A 27,265-nucleotide genomic window follows, 5' to 3' on the forward strand; every position below is an offset into this window, starting at 1 on the left:
TTTTTTATATTTTTAATGTCTATATAATTATTATTTTATTATTAAACACTAAAATAAATCAATTTTTTTAATATTTTATTCAGTTAACTTTTTTCAAGTAACAATTTGTTTATGGTTTTAGTTTTACTTATAATAACTCAAACTGACTCAATCAGATGAGAACAAAACTTTGACTGAATATACTTTTGTTAAATATTTTGAGTTAAATTTGTTTCATTAATTCATTTTGCAACTGCTATTTGAACTGAATTAAATCAACATTGAATTGAACTGAGCTGAATAATGACTCTATTGTCTTCAGTAGAGCTGAAACTGAATTTGTTTCATAACTGATTAAGTTTATATCATTAATATTATTATGTTTATTAATGTGAAACTGCTTTGAAACAATCTGTATAGTATGTAAATATGTGATTTGACTGATGACATCACGGCTCTCATTCCAGCCAATGGCATTGGTTTAACACTGAGGCTCCGCCCCTACTGTGAAATCCAGCAAATCTTTTTAGTATGCACTGAGAATGCTGTTGATTTATTGAATATTCACTGAATAATGGTAATCCAGAAATGTGCCTGTAGTGAATCAGACTATTAAAGCTGACCGTCTTTTATAATGCGTTTGAATGATGCTTTATGTCATGAATATTCATGCATGGGATTGTTTGTCAGGGAGCATTTATGATATCAGTCAACGCAAATGCTGTGAGAAAGCAAGAATAATGAGCTGCCTGGCAAACACGACACGAGCCGAACGACTATACAACTGATGTGAGGAGAGTTACAAGAAGTAAAACAGAAATGGTGCTAAAGGAGGAGCGTGGGATGTTTTACTGCTGGATGACTCAGAAGAGAAGGAGGGAATGGATGGGATGATGAATAGATGGATGGATAATGGAAAAGTTGCTAAATGAGAGAGATTTATGGATGAAAACAGAGGGAAGAGATCTGCTGACGATGGAAATCTCCATCGGAAACAGCTGTGTTATAGACTTGAATGTTGTAATCTGCATTATTGTCCTATTTAGTTCATGTGTGCAACATACAAAAACAATATTCATTTCTACAATGCAAATGTAAATCTTAAAAATGCAAGATGTCATATCTTATTTGCACTTCCACATACACTATTAAAAGTTTGGGGTCAGTGGCATTTTTTTATTTTATTTTATTAATTATTTATTTATTATTTTTTTGAAAGAAATTGCATTAAAGTGACAGTAAAGACATCTGTAATGTTACAAAGGTTTGGTTTAAAAATGACAAACATCTGTCTTAACAACACTAGATATATTACATGAAGTTAAAAAGGCACATTTTTAAATTCTTTTAATGATATTATATATTATGTTTTTGGTTTGGGCTAAGTTTGGCCTTTTTTTCTTTAAAGAAATAATTTCTTTTATCCAGAAAGGATGCATTAAATCGATCAAAAGTGGCAGAATGTTACAAAAAAATTCTTTTTCAGATAAATGCTGATCTTTTGAAATTTCTATTCATTAAAGAATCCTGAAAAATAAAATATATCAGGTTTCCACAAAAATAAAAACTGTTTTCAACATTGATAATAACCAGAAATGTTTGTTGAGCAGTAAATCAGTATATTATTATGATTTCTGAAGATCATGTGACACTGAAGACTGGAGTAATGATGCTGAAAATACAGCTGCAGATCACAGAAATAAATTACAGTTTAAAATAGAGTCACACAGAAAATGGCTATTTTAAATTATAATAATCTCACATATTTTTTTATGTATTTTTGATTAAATAAATGCAGCCGTGGTGAGCAGACTTCTCGCCAAAATACTAAAAATTACAATTTGTAAGCTGCAGTGGAGAGCAATAGTATCCATTATTTGAGTCTATTCCTCACACAAAACTATCATATCACAGACCAATTTTATGCTACTTTTAGGTGAACTATTTCCTTAAAATAGCATGTTTTAACGTGCATGAACTCACGTCTTTCCCTCCCATGGCCTCAAACATCTTCTCCAGCTGAACTCGCAGCTGCTGGATATTATTAATAAGGATGCAAGGCTGAAAATAACAGAATAGAGAAGGTTAAACGACATTAACGCACACACACGCTATTAAAAGAAATCCCTGCAGCAATATATAGTGAGGTATAGTGCTAAATGTGACAGCTTCATTAAGTGCTGTGAGCTGAATGAGTCTCGCTAGACCATTGTGCATGCGTTTTCTTCCTCTGGGAGCAATTCAAGCCAGTCAGCTAATTACTGTAACTCCATCTAATACTCACACACAGACTTTATTATGAGTGTGTTCTAATGCAATATTATAACTAAATGCATTAATGTGACGCACCACTTTCTCCTTCTTGCAGTGAGTGAGAAAATCCTTGGCAATGATGTCGGCGTAAGACAGAAGAACATTTCCAATGGTCTGAAAGAAAGAAAAACAGTCACGATTAGAGGAATTATTTATATCTCACAAATGCTGAAGGACGGGGAGGATATCTCCTCTTCAAGAATTAAATGGGAAAAAAATCTGGAATGTACTTTTGAACAAGATACTTGGGAACTCATCTGTAAAAGTGCTTTAACATTTTAATTTAATAGTAGGCATAGATTAATACAGTTCAATATTATACACAGGATATATTATACACCTGGAAGATAAGTGATTCATATTCAGAATGTTGAAGGTTGGTACATTATTGCATATGTTTTGGACTCGCTCTAAACTTAAACCCTATTAGAGAAACATAATACAAACTATTGACATCTGATCTGAGATTTATGTTATTGGGGGATGAATCAGTTCTTCAACTTGATCAAAGGAACAATTTACGGTTAGTTAAGATGGCTCTGATAGAAATGTATAGCTATAAAATGGAAATCAGAAGAATCACCAAGTCATATTGTATGGCATGTTCCTGTTGAAAAAATAATGTTTAATCTGAAAAAAAAAAAAGAGTCTTCAATGTTTGAAAAGATTTGGGGCAAATTTATTGCATACATATTGGATGTTACATTGACTGAAATTGCTGATGTGACAGTGTAACGCTTCTTTAACTTCTTTATTTATCATTACTATTGCTATTTATTTTATGTTACAATGCCTCGCAATAATGTCATTTAAGTGTTCTGTCAGAAAATGTTTACTTGTATATTGAACTGATCCTGTAAATTGCTGATGTGAAAATAATAAATATATTGATAAAAAACAAAATGCTGAAGGATGATGCACATACTGATCTTTCATACTTTAGTGCATGATGTTTCACTAAACCTAAATACTGTTTATGCAATAATAATTATAATAATAACAGAGATGCTTGACTTCACCTTAGCAAACCTCTTCATGTAATTCCCAACGATCTGAGGATCAGGACACTCCAACTTCCTGATGATCTCGAAGCTCTGGTTGAGCTGAGAGAAGACATCCACCACCGAACAGGAGAAGAGCGCGTGCTCCGACGTCGGCTGGAACTGTAGGAGAAATGAGCAGAGTTTGTGAGGTGTTGAAAAGCTGTTTTATCATAAGAATGCACATTAATAAAAACTAAACATGCTTACTAAAAAAGATGAAATATTTGCATGTCAAGTGACTATTAACTGATATCAGAGAACCGTTAACATGCAAATATGATGTTAAATTATTGAAATATTAAATAGAAATTTCAAGAGGACTTCCAAGTAGATATTTTAGATCAAAACGGTCCGGCTGACAAAAAACGTTTGGGAATCAGTGGTTTAAAAATGCCAAACATCTGTCTAAACAAGGCATATTGCAAAAAGTTAAAAATGGTCTGAGGAAGTTCCATCATTACCACTGAATACATTATATATTTTAAATATTTTTAATACTTTTTTTGGTTGTTCAAAAGTTTGGTGTCAGTAAGGAAGGATGCATTACATAGCTGAAGAAATTACAGTAAAGTCAACTATAATGTTACAAAAATTAATATTTGAAATAAATGCTGTTCTTTTGAACTTTCTATTCATCTGTGAATCCTGAAAAATAAAATGCATCACAGTTTCCACAAAAATATTGGGCAGCTCAGCTGTTTTCAACATTGATAATAATCAGAAATGTTTCTTGAGCAGTAAATCAGCAAATTAGAATGATTTCTGAAGATCATGTGACACTGAAGACTGGAGTAATGATGCTGAAAATACAGCTGCAGATCACAGAAATAAATTACATTAACAGATATTCACATAGAAAACAGCTATTTTAAATTGTAATGATATTTAAAAATGTTAGGCTTAAAGTGCATTTTACGTCCAGGCTAGCCTTACGACAAGGTGTACGTCCAGCTGGTGCAACCGGCCCCTGGTGAGCAGAAGATTCTTTTTAGCAGTTTATGTCAATTCATGTCCGATCTCTAATGGGAATTTTAAGGATCAATTGCCGTGTTTTTATGCAGTATGCATCAGATAGGCCTATGTGTGTGTGTGTGTGTGTGTTATGGTAATTGGACTCTAAAGACCATGGGCGTTGGAAGATAAATAAATGTGGGTGGGTCCTCCCACACAAAAAAAAAAATGTATCTGAGCAGCAGATACGCTCAGATGCTTTGTTTGTTTTGCTGTGTCACAGGAGTGCATTAGGCGCGAGTAACTAGTGAAAACACAGAATGGAGTTATATGGACTCTGAATGAGCCAAGTGGAATAGATTTGAGGAAGCAGCAGTGTGGAATTCAAGGCTGTAGCTAAATGGAGTTTAATTTATTACAGCATTCGTCATGTGGAATGGACTTGACTAACGGCGCTCTGAAAAGTGCACGGACATATTCGCTGAATTAGAGACGGTTAAAGTGGGTGGGTCCTGTCCCACCCACATACAATGGTTCCGACACCCATGCTAAAGACTGATGGAGATGTTAAACTCTCCTCTGTGTATGTGTATCACCCAAACATCTCACTGCTAAAAATACAACAGAATACCCCTGATATTTACCCCATCCTTGGCGTCCCTGACCAGAGCGCCGTGCAAGAAATCTCTGGAAACTTCTTCATTCTCATCCAGCCACAGGATCACAAAGGGCTCAAACCATCTGTCAAGACAAAGACAGAACTATTTGCAGCATGCAGATTTTTTGTATGCATGCGGTTCCCTGATGACCACTGAATGTAATATTTAGTGTGAGGAGTCTGATCAAGTCAGTAACTCTAAATATTAGCACCAGTTATAGTGATGCTTGGCTAGAAACAGCTTACGCTGGATACTCCGGCACGCAGTCCTGGAAATACGGCAGCTCCTTGCAGTATTCGTTGTAGAGCCACTTCACCTTAAAGTGCAGGTTCATGTAATCGGCGCTCTTGCACAGCCTGTGTTTCTCATGTTCTGAGAGACAGGAAGTACAGGAAGTTGCCCTTTTAACACTTGCTTTATTTATTTAATTAATTAATTATTATTAGAAAAATGCAGTTAAATATTGCAAGATAGAGAGTCATACAGACCCCAAATTAACAACATGAAATAGAACATAACATTATAGAAGTGAAGAGAAAAAAATATATAAAATAAAAAAATATAATTAATAGAAAAATAAAATGAAATCTCAAGACAGATTCACACAAACTGCAAAGGAACTAAAAAATAACATTAGAAAACAGTAAAGAAAGCAAATAAATAATATATCAAATAAAAATAAATAATAGAAAAATATACTTAAACATCTCAAGCCAGTGAACATAACATTATAAGAAGTGAAGAGAGAGAGAGAAAAGTAAATAAATAAAAATACACTAAATAATAAAATAAATGAACAATAGAAAAATACACTTGAACATTTCAAGACAGAGACTCACACAAACTTAACAAACAGAACTAAAAACATAACATTAAGAAGTAAAGAGAGAGAAAAAAGTAAATAAAAAATATAAATAAATAATAAAACATACATTTAAACATTTTAAGACAGATTCAAACAAACCTTGATTACAAAAGAACTAAAGCAACTTTAATAACAGAAAAAAAACTATAAAAGAAAAAAATAAGTACATAAAATAATAAATACATACAAACATATCTGTGACCCTGGACCACAAAACCAGCCATAAGGGTCTTTTTTTTATTATTATTAAGATTTATACATCATCCAAAAGTCGAATAAATAATATTTCCATTGATGTATGGTTTGTTATGATAGGACAATATTTGTCTGAGATACAACTATTTGAAAATCTGGAATCTGAGGGAGCAAAAAAATCTAAATATTGAGAAAATCTCCTTTAAAGTTGTTCAAATGAAGTTCTTAGCAATGCATATTACTAATCAAAAATTAAGTTAAGATATATTTACAGCACAACATTTACAAAATATCTTCATGGAACATGATCTTTACTTAATATCTTAATGATTTTTGGCATAAAAGAAAAATGGATAATTTTGACCCAAACAATGTATTTTTGGCTATTGCTACAAATATACCCCAGCAACTTAAGACTGCTTTTGTGCTCCAGGGTCACATATGTACACATACAAATATGTACATAAAAAGAGAAACAAAGAGAAAAGAACATTTTAACAAGAAACTCACTATTTAGTGGTCTATTATTTTTTCAGTTTCTCATCCGAGAGCAAACATTTGTTAGAGGTTTAGTGTTTAGTCAGTGTTTACCTTCCATGGCGTACTTCATATCCTGAGCAAACATGTTCCACATCACCTCCGCACTGATCTTTCCCACGTTCAGCTCCTGAGGGAACCTGCAGGAGGAACACAGGCTCGGTTTCCTTCAGATCAGTTATATAACTTGCTTTTGTTATTGTATATTACTCTAACCACTGGGTTCAGGTTGGTAAAGGATCATTCTGGAATATCATAATGTCTCAGGTCTGAACACACACTCACTGGTTCAAGCAGGGCGTGTAGGAGTTCTTGTCCTCCTCTATAATGGAAACAATGAGGGTGATGAGTTTGGACCAGAAGTCCAGGTTTTTAATACTTGGCCCCTGTTCATCAGGAGGAACCGTCTTCGACTGGATATGAACACAGACAAGAGAGATATCATGTAAAATATACCAATACAAACACACTTCAACAGAAGACACCTGCACCGCAAAAACAGATGTTGTTCCTCAGTATTTTTACTTGTTTTCCAGTGCAAACAATCCTAAATACATTCACTTGAGATGCTGAATGAAATAAGAGGTGACGTCTTGTTTTTTGGAGAAAATTATCAAAATGGACACAAACAAAACAAACAAACAAACAAACAGTAGAGAAGTAGAGTTTGATTCTAGCTATTTATTTTTTATTATCTGTTATCTTTATTTATTTATATTATAATTAGAAAAATGCAAATAAAACATTAAGACAGATTCTCACAACCTTCAAATTACAACAGAACTAAAACATAACATTAGAAAAGTAGTGAAGAGCGACAAAAAAGTTTCTAAATAATAATTAATATAATACAACTAAATAAATAAAATATCATACAATATACAATTAAACATTTCAAAATTCACACAAACCTCAAATTACAACAGAAATAAAAAAGTAACATTAGAAAAGAAGATACGAGAGAAAAAAGTTGTAAAAATTAAATAAAAATCATTAAATATATAAATAAATTATAGAAAATACATTTAAACATTTTAAGACAGAGATTCAAACAAACCTCCAATTACAGCAATATTAATACATAAAAAGAAGTGACAAGAGAGAAAAATAAGTAAAAAAAAAATGGGGTCAAAAAAATTAAAACAAGTCAAAAGGAAAATAAGTTGATTTTTTTTTACCCCATTGGCAGATATTTGCAGAAACGCTCTTCATTTTGATTAGATTTTTCAGAAAACAAGACTTATTATTTTTGTCATTTTGCATAGTAAACATATCTTGATTTAAGTATGTTTATATATTTCTCTCTATCATTTTTTAGAAACGTGTAGTTTCTCAAGCAGCAGTCATGCAGCTCACAGTTACTAGAGAAAGATGCCCATTTACACAAATTGGCAATTAAAAAAATAATGCAGAGAGCATGCAAGAATGCTTCCTGTGTGTACGGCCCATTATCATCTCATATCACACACACACACACACACACACACACACCAGGAGCATCAGTCAGCGCTGCGGTTATGAGGTGTCAAAAACTCCAGACGCGTCTTCCATCTTACTAATAAAGTTCTGCAGTGGAAGTGCAGAGAGAGCGAGAGGGATAAACACACGTCACACTGCGCTTCTTCTCCATTCATAACTGCCCCAAAACCTCCACCATAATCAATATTTCATTTTCCATGAGAAGAACTTCAGCGCTCGCTGCGCTCTGAATGTGAATCACTAAACAGCATCAAACCAGCATGAAGAGACAACAGTCCAGTGTGATGCTCTCGGTTAAACCAAAGCTTCCAACAGAACTTTCAAAAGTTTAAAAGTTCAAAAATGTAACAAGGTTCCAACAGAAGATCAAAAAAAAAGAAAAAGAGTGGGACAGGTTTAAAAAAAAAAAAAAAAGCATTTTCATTACTTGAAATAAATGTTAACTGAAACAACATATATTTAAAAAAACGTTGTAAGAATGACGAAAACACAAGAAAAAAAAATACTAAAACTTTCAAATTTAAATGAAAACTATAAAAAAAAAAGTTAAAATGTTAATACAAATTATAATAGTACCTCATAATTACACTGGTATTGCACAGATAAATGTCACTATATGGCAGGTAGTTTAAGGAGAAAGACTTATTTTCAGTGAAACAGCATTTAAGAGTATTTTATTTGATCCACACTATATTAAATCAGTATAAACAAATAAACTGGATTTGTGCCAAATATAAAGGGCAAGGCAAGGCTTTCATTTCTACAGCTGCAATTTCTCATGCAATTGTCAGTGGCTTTTAAAACACATACACACACACACACACACACACACACACATATACTCACTGGGTCATTCTGGTATTCCCGGTTGTAGAGCTCGTGGCAGTTATTAAAGATGTACTCGTAGGTTGAGTTGAGACATGCTTTCACACAGTCTTTAACGACTTGACTCGCTCTCGGTGGACTCTGCAGCTCCTGGACCTGAAAACACACACAACAGTGATTCCTCTCGGTGATGAAATGCACATTTAAAGAGGCTTTAAAGCCTATAAATGTTGCTGAAGAGTTATAAAACATTGAAAATTTTATTCAAATTCCGATGGCGCTCAGAGAAGGAAAAAGACACAACTACTCACAAAGCATGTCATTAAATTGTTTAAGATCACCAGAAAAAAAGCATTAACTTTATGTATTTATATATATATATTTATATTTTTATCTTATGTTATGTTATAATTGTGTTGCAGTTTAAGGGTTGTTTCATTGCATTTTTCAAATTATTATGAATTCATTTTTATTTACTATATTATTTATTATCATTATTATTTGTAATTTAAATCTTTATTTAGTTACTTCTTTTTTTGAGATTCAAATGCAACTCCTTGTGGCACGAAACATACAAAACAATATAAAGACATCAAACACTGGTATAGTCCATAGTATTAGAAAAAGTCCTTTGTAATTATGCATTTAATTCCCTAACGGTACTTGGATAAAAACTAATTTTATTATTATTTTACAGGCCTATACATGTTGCTGAAAATTTTATAACGCAAAAATCATATGTCATTAAATCATTAAAGATCTATGACCAGAACAAACCTTCATCCTGAAGAAAGTGATGCTGGTCAGAAGATCTACAGTGGACTTCAGATCCTGCAGCCTCTCAGGACTACTAGCTGGAAAATTATTCTGAAACAAACACACACAACTGTGACAAACACAGATTCTACGACACAATTCATGAGTAGATATAGAGGTCAGCTGTACAAGTGTTTTTATTTTATTCAGCTGTCGTATATTATTGAAGATGTGAACATACTCTGTACATAGAGAGGTCTATCCTCAGGGAGTTGTGCAGCTGATCCAAAAGCTTCACAAAGCGCTCTTTCTGCTCAAAAAAAAACAAAAAACATGTAAAATACACACTATGGAGCAAAAGTTTGTGGCAAGATCTTTTAATGTTTTTTATAGTCTTTTCTGCTCATCAAGGCTGCATTTATTTGATCAATAATACAGTAAAAACAGTAATATTGTGAAATATTATTACAGCTTAAAATAACTGCTTTCTGTTAGAATATATTGTAAAATGTAATTTATTTCTGTGATCTGCAGCTGTATTTTCAGCATCATTACTGCAGTCTTCAGTGTCACATGATCTTCAGAAATCATTCTAATATACTGATTTACTGCTCAACACATTTATAATTATTATCAATGTTGAAAACAGGTTTGCTGCCCAATATTTTTGTGGAAACTGTGATGCATTTTATTTTTTAGGATTCTTTGATGAATAGAAAGTTCAAAAGAACAGCATTTATTTGAAACAGAAATCTTTTGTAACATAAATGTCTTTACTGTTACTTTTGATCAATTTAATGCAGGCTTGATGAATACAAGTATTATTTTATTTAAAAAACACAGACCCCAAACATTAGTGTAACTCAAGAAGACAACAACAAGGTGTCTGAGATGAACTACACAGTGTTTTGCAGGTCATTTTGTGGTTAAAATCTGAACTGACCCCAAAGTTGGAGGCAGCGAAGCGGTCGGAGGCAGAGACGTTGTTGGAGGATTGTGTCGTATGGGCGTAGTAAGCGTTGATGTTGGCCAGCAGTGTGCTCATGACCGCAGGAACACCGGGACACATGTACTTCGACGACAGACACGCGAAATGCCTGAACACAAACACAGAGATCAAAGTTACTTACAGGACTGAAGATAAACACATTTCCTTTATGCATTCATATTATGATTATTATGCGATGACTTTCTAGCAGATCTGTTAAATAAGAGGTGGACGATATGATCCAAAATATACACAATACAAGTCATTTTCTAACAAAATCTTTATAATAATAATAATAATAATAATAATACAAGTAATTTTCATCCAAAAGCTTTACAATAATAAAAGTCTCAAACTAAATCTTTATCATGATATACATAATTATCAGCCAAAATCTATTGAACAACATAAGTAATTAATCAAAATCCTTACCATGATAAAAGTAATGTTCATCTAAAATCTATCCCACAATAAGTAATCTTCAATCATAATCTTTGCAACAGTAAAAGTAATATTTAAACAAAATCTTTTCTACAATACAAGTAATTTTCAAATAAAATCTTTCCAATAATGAAATAACTTTTTCAAATCAAAATTTTTAAATAAAATAATTTTCATTCAAAATCTTTACAACAATACAAGTAATTTTTTTTTAACAAAATCCTACCAATAATACAATTTTCAACCACGTTTTCCACGATATCAGCAACTTTCATTCAAAATCAAACCATGATTCAAGTCATTTTCAACCACAACAGCATAATTCTGCCTGAAATCGACTGAGATGCTACTAATTAAATTTAATGTCATACTCTATATTTCTCAACACTGTCACATAATGACGTCTAATTCAATTTGAAAATGTTAAACTCACATGTTTCACAACCAATCGTATCTCACTGATGCTTTACGATTCCTGCATCAACTACTTACACGCCATCTTTGAACTCAGCTAAATATATCAAATTTATCATTATTTTAAAGACAGGTCGTGATGGTGTCCAGCTGATGAGGAATATTGATTATAAACAAGGCTTGAGTTTTCCCGTTCCAGCACAGTCTGCTAATTGTCTTTAACACTCACGACACACATTTCTCTCAGCGTCTCCTGAGACTCAGGGTGATCTGAACGCTCATTATCATGGACGTCCTCGTCTTTGGTGGCTGGAGGCTAATGAAGTGTTTCCAGCAGCGCTCTGAATACACGCGTGGGTCGACGAGCAGCTCACTAACAACATAGTTTTTATGAATATTTTAATAACATTACTTTTATTTCAGCTTTAATTTTCTACCTGCTCCCATGGCATAAACGTACCTCGGGGCACTTTTTAGCGAGATGCGAAATACACACCAATAAGTACATATCACTTCAGTTTCCAAAAGAAATTAACTCTAGAGGCAGTAAAACTCCAACGCCTTTTATTCCTTTTCACACAAATTTACAGAATTTCAATTAATAAAGCTTAATTTTCATACAATTACTTGAAGAATATCATGTTATGACTTCAAAACGATATTAAAGGGTTAGTTCAACCCAAAATGAAAATTCTGTCATTAATTACTCACAGTCATGTCGTTCCAGACCCTTAAGACCTTAAGTAACGCTGTATTAATCTCAATTTTAAAAAAATGACCCTTATGACTGGTATTGTGGTCCAGGGTCACATACAGTTGTGGTCAGAATTATTGGAACCCTTGGTAAATATGATCAAAGAAGACTGTGAAAATTAACCTGCTTTGTTAATCCTTTTGATCTTTTATTTAAAAAATTCACAAAAAGCTAACCTTTCATTGGATAATAAGAATTAAAATGGGGGGAAATATCATTATGAAATAAATTTTGTTTTCTTTGCGCAAAAATAAAGTATTCTTGTGGCATCGCAAAACTGAAGATGAGCCACTGATGTCACGGACTGTTTTACCGATTTACTACGTTTCTGGACCTGGGAAAGTTTCAGTTGTGTTGCTGTCTATGCAGGGTTAGAAAGCTCTCAGATTTAATCAAAAATATCTAAATTTGTGTTCCAAAGATGAAGGAAAGGTCTTATGGGTTTGGAACGACATGAGGGCGAGTAATTAATGACAGAATTTTCATTTTGGGGTGAACTAACGCTTTAATATGCTTTGAGATTTGAAAACTGATGCTTTTGAACGTTAGCATCACACATATCCAGCTTCATATCTATGGGTTTTCACAGACGGTAGGTTTAAATCGATGCATCACATCATTAACTTTTTATGCCGATGCACCGAGCGAATCGGTGAATCTTCCCATCCCTAATCCCTAATATGTGACCCGTGCTGGCAAAATGAGTCGGAAAGAGCAAATTTTCATAAATTAGACCGGGTCACAAATGATTAATTTTTATTTGATTAATTTGGTTTCAATTAACTGTAAAAACACGTAAATAAAAATAACAGAAGGAAAGAAGTAAAAATATTATAAATGCAAAAATTTGATTTAATTATGATTCCTTTTCTAAATTTTGCAATGCATCAACAAATGTAATTATAATTCACAGCCATATCACCCTGCAGCCCAAGACTGGTTGCCCACTGAAGCTAAGCAGGGTGGAGCTGGTCAGTAGCTGGATGGGAGACCTCCGGTGAAAACTAGGTTGCTGTTGGAGGTGTTAGTGAGGCCAGCAGGGGGTGCTCACCCTGTGGTCTGTGTGGGTCCTAACGCCCCGGTATAGTGATGGGGACACTATACTGTCAAAGAGCACCGTCTTTCAGATGAGACGTTAAACCGAGGTCCTGACTCTCTGTGGTCATTATAAATCCCATGGCACTTCTCGTAAAGAGTAGCGGTGTAACCCCGGTGTCCTGGCCAAATTCCCTCCACTGGCCCTTGTCTATCATGGCCTCCTAATAATCCCCATCCACTTGATTGGCTCTATCTCTCTCCTCTTCACCTGTAGCTGGTGTGTGGTGAGCGCACTGGCGCCGTTGTCCTGTGGCTGCCGTCGCATCATCCAGGTGGATGCTGCTCACTGGTGGTGGTTGAGGAGAGACCCCCCCCCCCCCCCACATGATTGTAAAGCGCTTTGGGTGTACAGCTATACACAAAGCGCTATATAAACGCATCATTCATTCATTCATAATTGATTATTAAATTCAATGTACTGGATTTTCATTGTCACACCACAAATAAGGTACATTTTTATAACCAATGTTTGTTGTTGTTTGAACTATATACAAACTACTATCAAATACTATTATCATGTGACTAAACTAACATTAAATAAAAAAAATACAATAATTATATGATCTAATAATCAATCCCTTTCCAAAAAATATATATAAAATCCTACAAAGAAAGTAACTGTAACACAAAGAAAGTGATATAATTTGGACCCTTTCAACAGCATGACTTAAAAATAACTCTCCATTTTACTATAAGAAAAATTAAAATGAAGTCTTCATAACATTTATGGCCTCACAAGATCAACATTTTATTTTTAATTTAATAAAATGATAAACAATTTGGTCATTATGGAGCCCCTAAAGTGACATGGTGATAGAAATCTATAACTTTTCCTCCTATCTTATATTTTTTCCATCCCCATTTCCTATAAGGGGCTCCACAGGTCAACAACTTTTGACAATTAACATTTAGGCACCTACTTTCACTGTTCATTTTCTGGAAAGAGGTTCTCTTTAATGCATTCACTTGTTTGTTTGATCGTTTCAAGTGAGCAATATAATTATCAGTATTGTAAATACGGAGTCGTTCATTGGTTCTCATTGCTTACGTCATGGCCTGATAGATCGATTCCACTCCGTATCTCATGGCGAACTCGTCCACGATCTCCTGCGCCGTCTCATCGTAGTACACTTTCCAGGCGTCATCGCCTTTGGCATCAGGGATCTTCACCACGCCGCTGTTCTGCTTCTCTGTGGTGTAGTGGAAGATGTGCTGCAAAGCATCATGGGGAGAGGACTCACTGATTAATCCCGAGGATGAAGCACTGATTTAGATCTACATCACGTCCTAACCAGGGGCCTGTACCATGATGGTGGCTAAACAAACTCAGGGTTACAGGATTAGTTTTGAGTTGACAAAACCAAACCAGTTCAATCCGGCTTTGTTGGTACCATGAAGCTGATCATCAACTTTCTCTGTCAACTCAGGCTTGATCCTGAGTTAATGGAGCTCGTGCACATGAAAGTGTGACATCAGTAATGAGCAGCCAATCACATGCCTTGAAACTGGGATTCACTTCTCGTGAGAGAGTCGGTGCGAATTCACTACCAAAGATTAAAAGATTGAACAATATGAAGAATTTAAACACATTTACACAGCAAAATGAAACAATCGATCCATTAAAGAGGAAAACTTATCTTACTATATAAGTGCAAGTAAAATTTGTAAAGTTTATAATATTTATAGATATAACAACACTTAAAAATTGAAACTCATATGTAGTCATGTTTACAGCTATTGATTCTAAAACGTATTTATATTGCATATTATCTATGTTTATATTAATTTAAAATAAAAGCTTAATAATTACTATTAAATTAAGCTGTCTTGTGTAATGGATTAAGGGTATACTAATTATATAAATAATAAAAAATAATCATGTCTAAAAATCACATGATTTTATCTTTAAAAATGTTTTATGTAGCGTCCTTTAATTTGGAGTAAGAGAAACTGGAGGAGTGGCTTTATTGCGTCAGAGATGTGTCACTTTGCTTGAAGCTGATTGGTCAAATTTCAGATTGAGATCTCTAAACCAGAACATAACCTGCCCCGGAGCAGGTTAGCCGTGCAGCGTAAGATACCATGGCGACAAACACTGATTAAAGCCGAGCTACTTTCATAGTACCTAAAACCCAGGGTTGGCGGAAACTAAGCTGAAACATAGCTGGCTAGCCACCTAATCCGGCTTCATGGTACAGGCCCCAGGTTTCCAGCAGGTTTAATATCAATAAAAACATTTTTGTTAACTGAAATGAAGCTGAAATAAAATTAATTATAAATATTATACGAAACAGAAATTAAACTGAAATAAGTTCAAGTTGAAGCATCAAAATTACTAACTTAAAATAAATTAAAACTAAATGCAAAAAAAAAAACAAAAAAAGACAAATGCACATAACCAAATTACTAAAACTAAAATAAAAACTAAAATACTAAAATAAAAGCTTATTAATAATTTTAATAAAAACTACAATAGTATATCATTAATACTAAAATAACACTGGTTTCCAGCATAATTTCTACCCTCAATGAAAGTGAGGAATATTCTGTGCAAAGTGACAGAACCGTAGACAATTAGAAAGTATACGATGATAATGTGGAGTGTCATTTTGAACCATTGAGATTCAAGTGGGCATTGAGTGGGCAGAGCTACTGAAAGTGATGCAGCAAAAATACAAATCAATAAAACACTCACATTAACACAGAAGAGATAAAAATCGATTCATGCATGCAAGCCTTCATAAACAGGGCAACATTTGATTTTAACCATCATGAACTGACTGGATGGTGTAAAAATGTTACAAACATGTTTTTTAGAACCTTCTACTAGCTTTATTATCACCCAAAAATATAACGTTATTTGAATGTTTATTTGAAATATTCTAAGAATGTTAAAATATCCATATTATTAGAAAGATATTTGAAGGTTACAAAGACGTTTCTTACAATGTTCGACTAACTTTATTTTCACCCAAAATATAACATTATTTGAAGGTTTACTTTTAATATTGTAAGAACGTTAAAAAGTTTTTCTTTTATTCCCAAAATTATTAGGATATTAAGTAAAGATATTAAAACTGCATTTCATTAGCTCTGTACTTGTACTCTGCATAAATGACAATAAAGTTGAATCTAATCTAATCTAATCTAAAGATCATGTTCCATGAAGATATTTTGTAAATTTCCTACTGTAAATATAGCAAAACTTCATTTTTGATTAGTAATATGCATTGCTAAGAACTTCATTTGGACAACTTTAAAGGCAATCTATTTAGATTTTTTTTTTTTTGCACCCTCAGATTCCAGATTCATAAATGGAAAGCTTATTTATTCAGCTTTCTGATGCTGTATTAATCTCAATTTTAAAAAAATGACCCTTATGACTGGTTTTGTGGTCCAGGGTCACATATGTTTAATAAGTATGATTTTTGCATGTACCTCATGCAGGCAGGTGTACTGAACGTGGTACGGAGCCACAGTCTCCTCTCCTTTGATCTCCACACTGATGTGCATGCGGATCGCTCCGGATACGGCCGACTTATCCGTGCGCTTGTCTGTTCAGAGAGAAAGAGAGAATCTAATAATTCCTCCATATTCATAGAGATACACTTAAAAATAAAGGTGCTTCAAAAGGTTCTTCACAGCGTGCCATAGAGGAAGCATTTTTGGTTCCACAAAGAAGCATTCAGTCAAAGGTTCTTTAAAGAAGTGAATTGAAGTGACATACGGCCAAGTATGGCGACCCATACTCGGAATTCGTGCTCTGCATTTAACCCATCCACCGTGCACACACACAGCAGTGAACACACACACACACTGTGAACACACACCCGGAGCAGTGGGCAGCCATTTATGCTGCGGCGCCCGGGGAGCAGTTGGGGGTTCGGTGTCTTGCTCAAGGGCACCTCAGTCGTGGTATTGAGGGTGGAGAGAGCGCTGGACATTCACTCCCCCCACCTACAATTCCTGCCGGCCGGAGACTCAAACCCACAACCTTTGGATTACGAGTCCGACTCTCTAACCATTAGCCCACGACTTCCCCAAGAACCATCTCTTTCTTACCTTTTTATAATCTGAAGAACCTTCTTTCAACACAAAGAACCTTTTGTGAAAAAGAAAGGTTCTTCAGATGTTAAAGGTTCTTTATGGAACCATTTAGACAAAAAAGGTTCTTCTATGGCATCGTGAAGCACCTTTATTTTTAAGAGTGTACTGCTAAAATAACCATGGAACGACTCTGACACACCGAGGTTGTACCAGACGTCCATTTCTCCACTCAGCGTTCGCACTTCAATGATGGTCTGTCCCAGGAAATCATCAGACTCCCGCTTGAACCGCTGCTTCACACGAGACTTGATATCATCGTCCTCATCCCAGACGCGCACCTTTATCCGGTCTGAAGAGTTATGACACTCACTGCAACACCAGAGACACAACATGGGCTATTATCAATAATTAAAACCAAAACTATAAAACATTTACATTATATAAACATTTTCATTACTCGAAATTAGGGTTGTTGTAACTAAAACTAAATCCTTAAAAACATTAATTACTTCAAATAAAATAAATTTGAACCGAAATAAACTAAAATAAACTCATGTAGTTTAAGTTGATGTACTAAAACACCCAAAACTGAAATAAAAACATAAAAACTATATAGACATTAAAAATCCCCAAAAACAAACAAAATTGCAACAAATTACTAAAAATCGAATTAAAGTTAAAACAAAAAATGAGAATATCTAATTAAAAATATTAATAAAAACTAGTATCTCAATATAATAAAATAACCCTACTTGGAAAAACCCTCAAGCTGAGGTACTAAAATAACTAAAGCAAAGTAAAATTAAAAACTAAAACTTAATAAGAAATATATAGACACATTTACAAAGTAAATAAAGAAATAAATATGATAAACACACAACAAAATGATTAAAACCTTAAATTAAAAAGAAAACTAAATAATAATAATAATAATAATAATAATACACTACATTACATAAAATAACGATGCTTAAAACACAACTTTTTCTTGATAATAAACTGCACTGATGAATCATTCATAATAAGACCAATTTTTTTGTTTAGTTTTTAAGCTTTATTTATGTTTTATTTGTTTGTTTTTTTTGCAGCTATAAATAATATTTATCATTGTAAAAAAAGCTATTTTTCTTGTGTACATATAAGTAAAACAAAACCTTATGTACTTCATAGAATCAATGTACATTTTTTAAAGAAAGAGAAACTAAACGGTTTGATTTTGATTTCACATTTTGCTTCAAGTTGAACGCTCATGAACTCACAAGTGAAAGCTCTCGTCCCAGATGGGATTGAGATTGCCGTAGATGGTCTTGGTTCTCTTCTTGGTTTTGCCCACCTGAACCGTGACATATGGGTCACTCGAACCCGTCTTATCCTTCGCCTGCAGACCCTGAGCACAATCCACTGACAGAGGAAACAATGTCTTTAGAGACGATGCAAACATATGTGACCTGCGCTGGCAAAATGAGTCACAATGAGAATATATTTAATAGAGTTATTTTTAATTAATACATTTTTCTTTTAAATTTCACATTCTCTATTAAAAGACCTTCAAAATGATGAATGATTTGTTGGAATCCGATGAAAAAATTGCTGAGCTACATTTATTTGAAGTCAACAGAGTCAGCAAACTCAGTTCTGAGAAAAATCTAATTAATGTTTTCTGAAGGTTCCAAAGCAAAATCACCTAGCAACAATGTATCTTTTCCTCCAGTTCTTAATAATAATTACTATATTAATAATCGCAATATAGCTATTTTATCTTTGTTATTATAAATAAGAACAAATGGAAAAAGCTGTAGAACAAATATGAAAGAAACAAATAATGCATTATTTTTTCCATTTTACATCTAAACATGTAAAATCCCTTTAGTGTGTTCATTACAAATAAATTGATTATTAAAACTACAAAAGCAGTTCAATCAAGCACAGCAAGTGATTCCCTCTTTTCTTTTATTATTAGATTAACATTAAAGAGACAGGCGGCCTATATATCAGGGCTGGGTTTTGACACAAATTTCACGATTCGATTCGTTTCTCATTCACAAGCTTGCGACTCCATTAGCAATTCTATTCGATACAACATCAATTATTTTGGATATATACAACATTGTAAATGAGTAAACATAACATAATATACAGTATATCTTAAATCTTTCATATACATAAATCTAAATTAAACTCTACATAAATATTTTATATAAAGTTTTAGTCATATGGCCCACTAATAATCATGTTAAATAATCATGATTACAATATTGACCAAAATAATCGTGATTATGATTTTTGACATAATCGAGCAGCCAGAAAATGAACAAATAAAGATCAATTTAGATGTCTGATTACTATTGGGAGCAATGGGATCGCTAGACAAGGGCTTAATGAATTCATTTTTGTGAAAACCTCAAATTTGACAATTTTCACTTATTTTGTTTGTAGCTCAAAATGATCCCAAATTTGTAGCTCAAATTTTGAAATCCCTGATATGTAATTCTGAGCTCACTTGTGATGCTGATTTTGGCCGACCACTTCGACGTCCCGTCCAGAACGCTCTGCTTGATTTGTTTCATCTGCGTCCCGTGGCTCGCCTTGGGAATGTCGAACACTTCCTGGATCAGCTCGAAGATCTCGGGTTTGTTGCGCTCACGGATCTTCATGCGGTCCTTCAGAACCATGATGATGTTCTGCGTTCGGTCTTCAGCGCCGTGCTTCGAGCTCTTCTCAGCGGCTCCTGACCATCACATCCACAATATCAGTGTTGCACAAAGCTTCTTCCACAAGCACAACTTATATAGTGTTTAGAATTAAGACATTTAAAATCTAAAATGAACAGTAATTACTGCTTGCATATACTCAATATACTCTATGTTCAGTGTATTACTGAACTCTTATTGCATGCATTTAAAAATAAAGCATGTTTATTATTTAAAACAATAATTCTTTAAATTTATTTCATATATTTATTGAGATTTCTTTATTACTTATTATTTTAATGACTAAACAAAATACTCTATGTTCAGTTTATTACTGAATTCTTATTGAATGCATTTCAAAATAAAATGTTAATTATTTAAAACAATTCTAAAAATTTATTTCATACTATATTTATTGACATTTATTATTTATAATTATTTTAATGATTAAAAAGTATACTATTTTTTAAAGATTACTACTGAACTTATTGAATGCACTTCAAAATTAAACGTTTATCATTTAAAACAATAATTATTCAGATTAATTTCATATGATATTTATTTACTACTTGTAATTATTTAAAAATAACATTTATTTTTTTCATTTTAGTTTGTTTTCATCTGCATCTTTCCACTTGTCACCAATCACAATCGCATTTAGTTTATTCGGGAAAAACTAAACCTGAAAGACTGTAATGGCATAATATTTAAAAAAAATTTTTTTTTTTTAAATGTAAATAATTAATTATTAAAAATGTACTTAAAATATGATTCCACGAAAGTTAAGGAATAACCTATTCCAGTCAAACTGCATTAAAAAATCTATTTATAAAAATAAATAGATAAATTAGACTACAAAAATAACATTTGGTCAATAAAGGAGCTCAAAAACATGAGCTGGGAGGAAAGATTATATTTCAATGCTTCCACATTCAAAACTTTTGCGTTTCCTCAAGAAACCTTGCATTTGCAAAAATATATTTTTTAAATATTTAGATATTTCCTCATCAGTTAGTTACACTACAAGTTACTAACAAGAAGTTACATAAAAGATAATTAAAGAGGAAATATGAAGACTTCAGATGCAAAAGCCTCTGAGTACCGTTTGAAATTCTCTTCTAAAATGAGCTTAAATAGGTTTTTTCATTGCCATTTAAGTGAAGTAACTGAACATAAACATAGAAGCCTGAGAAAACTGCTCATTTTAGAAGAAAATTTAAGACGGCACTTAGAGGCTTTTGCATCTGAACTCCCAGGTGAACAAAAAGTGCACTTCCATATTATAATATAATATAATATAATATAAGTGCTCTATTACTAATTTTGTACTTAAGATACTAAAAATGATTCTTTAGTCCTTCTTAGGATAAAATTAAGATCATCCAAGTGTACTCAACTGTGCTATTTTAGGACACCATGAATATGAACTCTAATGCGGTTTTAATATACTATCTCTGTACTTAAGAAATGTATTTAGTCAGCACTTGGATAACACTTTATTTCGATAGTCCACTTTAGACATTCTACTAACAGTAAGTAACTTTGCAACTACTGTATGTGTCAAGTAGCAGTCATTAGAGTATTAGTAGACTGTCTGCTTAATATCCTCTAACACTTTGTTTTGATGGGTCCACAACATACAACATACTGACTATGAGAAACTTTGCAAGTATGTGTCAACTTATTCTATTAACCCTAAACCAACCCTAACAGTCTACTCAGAGTTAGTAGACATGTAGTTGTGAATTAATGAGAATTAGTTGACATGTAGTTGCTAAGTTACTTAAAGTTAGTGCAATGTCTAAAAAGTGTAACCTTTTTAAATACAGCGAATGTTAAAAGCTCATTTTAGTTTATATTCATGGTGTCTCAAAATAGCACAGTTGAGTACACTTCGATGATCTTAAGTAGTACTAAAGTTCAAAATCAGTGCGTGAAAACGGAGCACTTTAAGTACATTATGGAAGTGTACTTTTTTTCACCTGGGCTCTTCATACGTAAAAATCAAAGCAAAATCTACAGTAGCATTGCCACTTTTAGTTAGTTACTCCCCAGCCCCATGTGTCACAATCACACACTAAGCATTGAAGTCTCACTCTGCAGGCAGTCAGCGTTGAGCAGGTCCTGGCACTTATCGTGGCATTTGACACCGCACTCGGAGCAGCGCATGCCCTGTCGCGCGATGCCCCACAGCAGACCCTCGCACTCGTAGCAGTAGGTGGGCGTCGTGGCTGTCCACACCTCGAAGTTGTGTGGCGTGGTGCAGGAGATGGGGTAGATCAGAGCCTGCAGCGTCTTCTTATACACGTGACTCTTCTACACGAGCACAAACACACCAGCGCGACTTAGGACTACATATGCATTTATTTTATTTATGCGTTTATTTGGTTAGGGACAATACAATAAACATATATTGAAAATGCACTGCACTTAAAGATTATTGATAGTTTTCACATAACGTCACACCCTTATAGGAACGTCCACCTGGAGGGCAAAACGAAGCTTAGCTCCACTGACCGACAGTTATTTTAAGGGGAGACACTTCAGGCAAAAACACAGTTTTTTTTATGCATATGCCAAGTTTGAGATTTTGGTCTTTTTGGTATTTCATAAAGTGTTTTTTCAGACTAGTGGAAAGAAAACATCCAAAAGACACCGTTAAGTGTTTCTTTTATAGCACTTTATCTATTTGTTACAATGAAAATATGGTGTGATTTTGAATGGAGCGAGGAGTGGATTTTTTAAAAGTCAAGAGCGCTCTACCACGAGTACAATTCATGCCAACGACCCGTAATATAACTGCATATTTAGCAAGAATTCACATGTTAAACATATTTAGCTAGCTTGATAGAGAAGGATCACTCAAATCAGAAAGAATGTGAAGGCTATGATGACGAAAACGGGAAGTTATTTCTCAAGGAATTTGTTTGTTTCTTCTAGATACTGAATATTTTCAGCTGAAAGCATGATTTAAACAAGTACTACAACACTTATTCACACGCAATCGCTCTCTCAATAATGCATTCAAACAAATGTAATCTTACAGTGCTACTTCATCTGTATCCGATTTCGAATTAACAGAAATCTGTAAGAAATGCATCGATCCGTAGGTAAAATAACTGACGAAAACATACTGTTATTTTCATCACAAACCAAATTTGTACCACAAAAAGCATCAATTATACCTTTTAATGCTGACAACCATGTTATTAGCTCATGTGGTAGGAAAAAAGTTTGCACTGTTATTTTATTTATTTTATTTTTTAATATACATTATGAACAGAACTGTGATATTTCAAACAAACTGAAATACTTTAGCCGCGGAGCGAAGGTGGAGCAGTGTTTCTGATATCAGTGAGCGAGGAGTGGAGTTGTTATTAAAGGGGTCCTATAGTCAGTGTGTAGTGTGTATGTTTGGGCATAAAAAGATCTACAAAGTTACAAATCTCAAAGTCCACTCCAAAGGGATGTCACCATGACATTTAGATTATGTGGGAATAAAAAATAAAATGATAAAAAAATTGTATTTATTTATATTTTCTTACGGAATGCATGTTAAAAATATAAAGCTATTATTAATAAATATATATTTTTATATTTAATGGTATTATATTTATAATTCATACATTTTCTAAACTAAATTTCTTTTGTATTTATTTATCAAAATTCAAATAAAATGATAAATATTTAATTTATTCATATTTTCTTACTGAATGCATGCAAAATATTCTTTATTAAAGCTATAATTATTTATTTTTTATATTTATTGATATTATATTTATTTAATATTCAATTTTTTTAAAGCTAAATTTATTTTCTTTAAAAAAAATATCTGAATAAATCTCCCCACTCATCACCATGACGTTTCGTTTATGCAGGAATAAAAAAAATTTTTTTGTAAATGTTTATTAATATTTTGAATTAACTTTTAGTAAAACTTTATTTTACGGTTACATCTATTAGTTGCTTATTAGCATGCATATTACTAGAATATTAGTCATGTATTAGTGCTAATTAAGCACATATTAATGCCTTATTCTACATCCCTAATCCTACCCAATACCTAAACTTAACAACTACCTTACTAACTATTTAAGCAGCAAATTAAGACTTTGTTGAGGGAAAAGTCGTAGTTAATAGTTAACAAGTGTTACCTACTCTAAAATAAAAAATGAAAACTGAAAAAAAAAAAAAGTTAGGTCACACTTAAAAGTTTTAGAAATTTGTTAGGTGCTTTTTCCATCTTTATTAGCTTTTTTTGGCGTTTTAATATTTCTATTTATTTTTATTTATTTGAATTTATTTAAAGTTTCAGTCATTTCAGTACTCTAATATTTATATTTTATTTTATTTACAGCATTATAGTCAAAAAAATATTTTATATTTTTAGTTTTTGTTTTAGTTATAGCATTTAACAATTATTTTAAAAATGATTTAATAATACCAAAACACATCAAACATGAGAGACTCACATACTGGTGCCGCAACATTTCACATTGCAGTGGAGCCTTTAGTATTAAATGGGTCACAAAAATGCATTTTTAATTTGAAGTTAGGCCAAATTGAATCTTCCAGAAAGACTCTTCACTTACCAGCTCCTCATTGTTGAGTGTGCTAGAAGCCATAGCAGACGTGATTCCAGCCTTACGAGAGTTCTGCACTAGAGACTGAAAAACCACACATGAGAGATCATTAATATCTCACAGCAATGAGATGACATTGAGAGCAAATGGAGTCTTCTCAGATGTTTCACCAAAGAAAAAAAACCTAGTCATCATCTCACGTGTCTCCTCTTCAGAAGAGATCTCAAGAACGTCTCAGATATAACACACAATACACTGATAACTGCTAAATTTACCAAAATAAAATAATGGTGCCTTAATATGCAGTAATTATAACAAATCCTTACCATAGCCTGAGTCCAAACAGCAGAGGCAAAGAAAACAAGACAAAAACTGTTATTCACATTTAATTGATCTTAAAGGAGAAACTAATCTGTCCCAAACAGCCAATCAAAAGAATGCACAGGCTTTAAGAATGTATTACCCTAATGAACACTGATACAGTAAATGTATTAAAGTATCAATTATTAAAGCGTGTCTGTGCTTGTTTTACTCTATACTAGGGTGAATTTTATTTATTAGATAATCTGGGACATTTTTGTACCTCTGAGATTGTAGTGCACTGTGATTTGTAACTGCAGCCAATTTCTACTGAAACTATCAGGAACCAGTAAACCAGTCCGCCCCAATGCAGATGAACTGAACATTAGATAATCTTTCTGAGGTTTTGCTGTTGGTTTCTCACCAGATCTCTGACCAGAGGAATGGTCTTCCTCTTCTTCAGATCAGGCATGCTGTCAATGCTGTACAGCGCTCCGCCCATCCTGGAGAAATAGACATAATCATAAACATAATGTTGCATGAAAATAACTTCCCTTCCTCGAAAGCACACAGAAAATCACATCCATTCACTGCCTTGTCATTGACAATATAACCATTATGCCTTAAAATAAATTACCATAAACATTTACTCTCTGACTAGAGTGCGCAGAGCAAAATACAGACTAGAAATGTTGCTATTTTTGCATTTATGCATTTGGCAGATGTTTTTAACCATTGCATTCAAGCTATGCATTTTATTAGTTCATGCATTCCCCAATGGCAGGTTAAACTGTCTTATGTTTTGTCAGAAGTCTGAGGAATCAGTCTGATTAGATAAACACTTTAAGGCATAATGGTTATATTGACCTACATTTCACTGCTGGTTATAATTGTGTATGTGACAAATAAAAAATCTTGACTTGAGTATGTGAGTGGAGAGCTAGTGGAGATGAGTTTGACTTTGACTCACCCTCCTTTACCGAACCACAGCGACTGAGAGTCTGTTTCTCCTCGTGCCTGAGACAAAGACAGAGAAAGGGAAACATTTGATTTGTTTTATTAGCTGATTAGCTTTGATCGGAGTCTAAATGTTTTCTGTATTCAACACAAACACAGCAACAAACAAGATTTACTACAACAAACCAGGGTTATTGTTTACGGAAACTAAAACCATCAACATTTTGCTTGAAATAAAATAAACTAACTCAAATATATAAATAAAATATAAAAAATACTTATATATATATATATATATATTAGTGCTGTCAAACGATTAATCGCGATTAATCGCATCCAAAATAAAAGTTTTTGTTTACATAGAATATCTGTGTACTGTATTTATTTATTATGTATATATAAATACACACACATACAGTATATATTTTGAAAATATTTACTTGAATATACATTTATATATTTATATTATATATAAATATATTTAATATATAAACATAGCATATTTTTCTTAAACATATACATACATGTGTTTGTTATTTATATAAACATAATAAATATACACAGCACACATACATATATTATATAAACAAAAACTTTTATTTTGGATGCGATTAATCATTTAACAGCACTAATACACATACATATATATATACACAAAAACTAAAAATTACTAAAAATTAAATGATAAAGTTTAAATTAAATTAATTTAATTTACAACAGTACATTACACTAAAATAACACTGCAAAAACTATTTTCTTTAACAACCAGGCTAAAGTAATAAAATAACAGAATATCAATCATTCAATGAACCTGCCGCATAAACATAGCTTTTGACTGGCATTAAATGTAGTATTTAACAAAATGGGCAATGTGTTTCAGCTATTTTACAAACAATTATATTGATTAAAAAAAAAAGTTTCCAAAACATTTAAAAAACTGGATGTTTAGAACTATTCAGAAATAAGGTTGTGTTATAACATAATGGGAACATTTGCAAAACGTTCTTAGATATATATATATTTTTTTTAGCTGGGATGCAGCAATTTTGTGATGTTTGTAATTACATAAAAAATTTATGTAAAGCAATTAATGCAAATTTTAATGAATGACTCCCGGTAACTATTTTAGCTTATATTTTATGCACCCAATGCCTACACAAGTCAAAAACTTACACAAAACCACCACAGAACGTTCACACCAACAACAACGGACCCACCTGACAGTCTCGTCCAATCATGGGTCATCTGAGCGAACATGCAAATCACTAAAGCAATGAAAAGAGACTGGAAAGACGACAAAACGGTGGGATACAAACAGACAACAAAAGGATAAAGTGTCAACAGAATAACGCACACAAAAAGAAGGAAAGAGGACGTGGCAAACTGCAAAA

At 33.0% G+C, this 27,265-nt stretch overlaps 1 protein-coding gene across 1 annotated transcript in view; it reads right to left on the reverse strand.

Annotated features, from left to right (window-relative positions):
• The window catches only part of LOC306845759 (protein unc-13 homolog A), a gene marked incomplete at both ends in the record, with an annotated part of 85,471 nt that overhangs the window by 19,230 nt on the left and 38,976 nt on the right, over window positions 1-27,265 (reverse strand). Inside the window, 20 exons of the mRNA XM_079378738.1 lie at window positions 1,963-2,040; window positions 2,329-2,406; window positions 3,312-3,455; window positions 4,931-5,027; window positions 5,191-5,317; window positions 6,597-6,682; window positions 6,828-6,955; window positions 8,868-9,002; window positions 9,624-9,713; window positions 9,844-9,912; window positions 10,546-10,699; window positions 14,346-14,509; window positions 16,736-16,851; window positions 17,544-17,713; window positions 18,604-18,745; window positions 19,845-20,072; window positions 22,131-22,350; window positions 24,627-24,701; window positions 25,342-25,420; window positions 25,888-25,934. Coding sequence (XP_079234864.1) covers window positions 1,963-2,040; window positions 2,329-2,406; window positions 3,312-3,455; window positions 4,931-5,027; window positions 5,191-5,317; window positions 6,597-6,682; window positions 6,828-6,955; window positions 8,868-9,002; window positions 9,624-9,713; window positions 9,844-9,912; window positions 10,546-10,699; window positions 14,346-14,509; window positions 16,736-16,851; window positions 17,544-17,713; window positions 18,604-18,745; window positions 19,845-20,072; window positions 22,131-22,350; window positions 24,627-24,701; window positions 25,342-25,420; window positions 25,888-25,934 — 2,427 coding nt within the window. The remainder of the gene's footprint in view (window positions 1-1,962; window positions 2,041-2,328; window positions 2,407-3,311; window positions 3,456-4,930; window positions 5,028-5,190; window positions 5,318-6,596; window positions 6,683-6,827; window positions 6,956-8,867; window positions 9,003-9,623; window positions 9,714-9,843; window positions 9,913-10,545; window positions 10,700-14,345; window positions 14,510-16,735; window positions 16,852-17,543; window positions 17,714-18,603; window positions 18,746-19,844; window positions 20,073-22,130; window positions 22,351-24,626; window positions 24,702-25,341; window positions 25,421-25,887; window positions 25,935-27,265) is intronic.

The sequence above is a fragment of the Barbus barbus genome, assembly GCF_936440315.1.
Source record: "Barbus barbus genome assembly, chromosome: 26".
NCBI classification, from domain to species: Eukaryota; Metazoa; Chordata; class Actinopteri; order Cypriniformes; family Cyprinidae; genus Barbus; species Barbus barbus.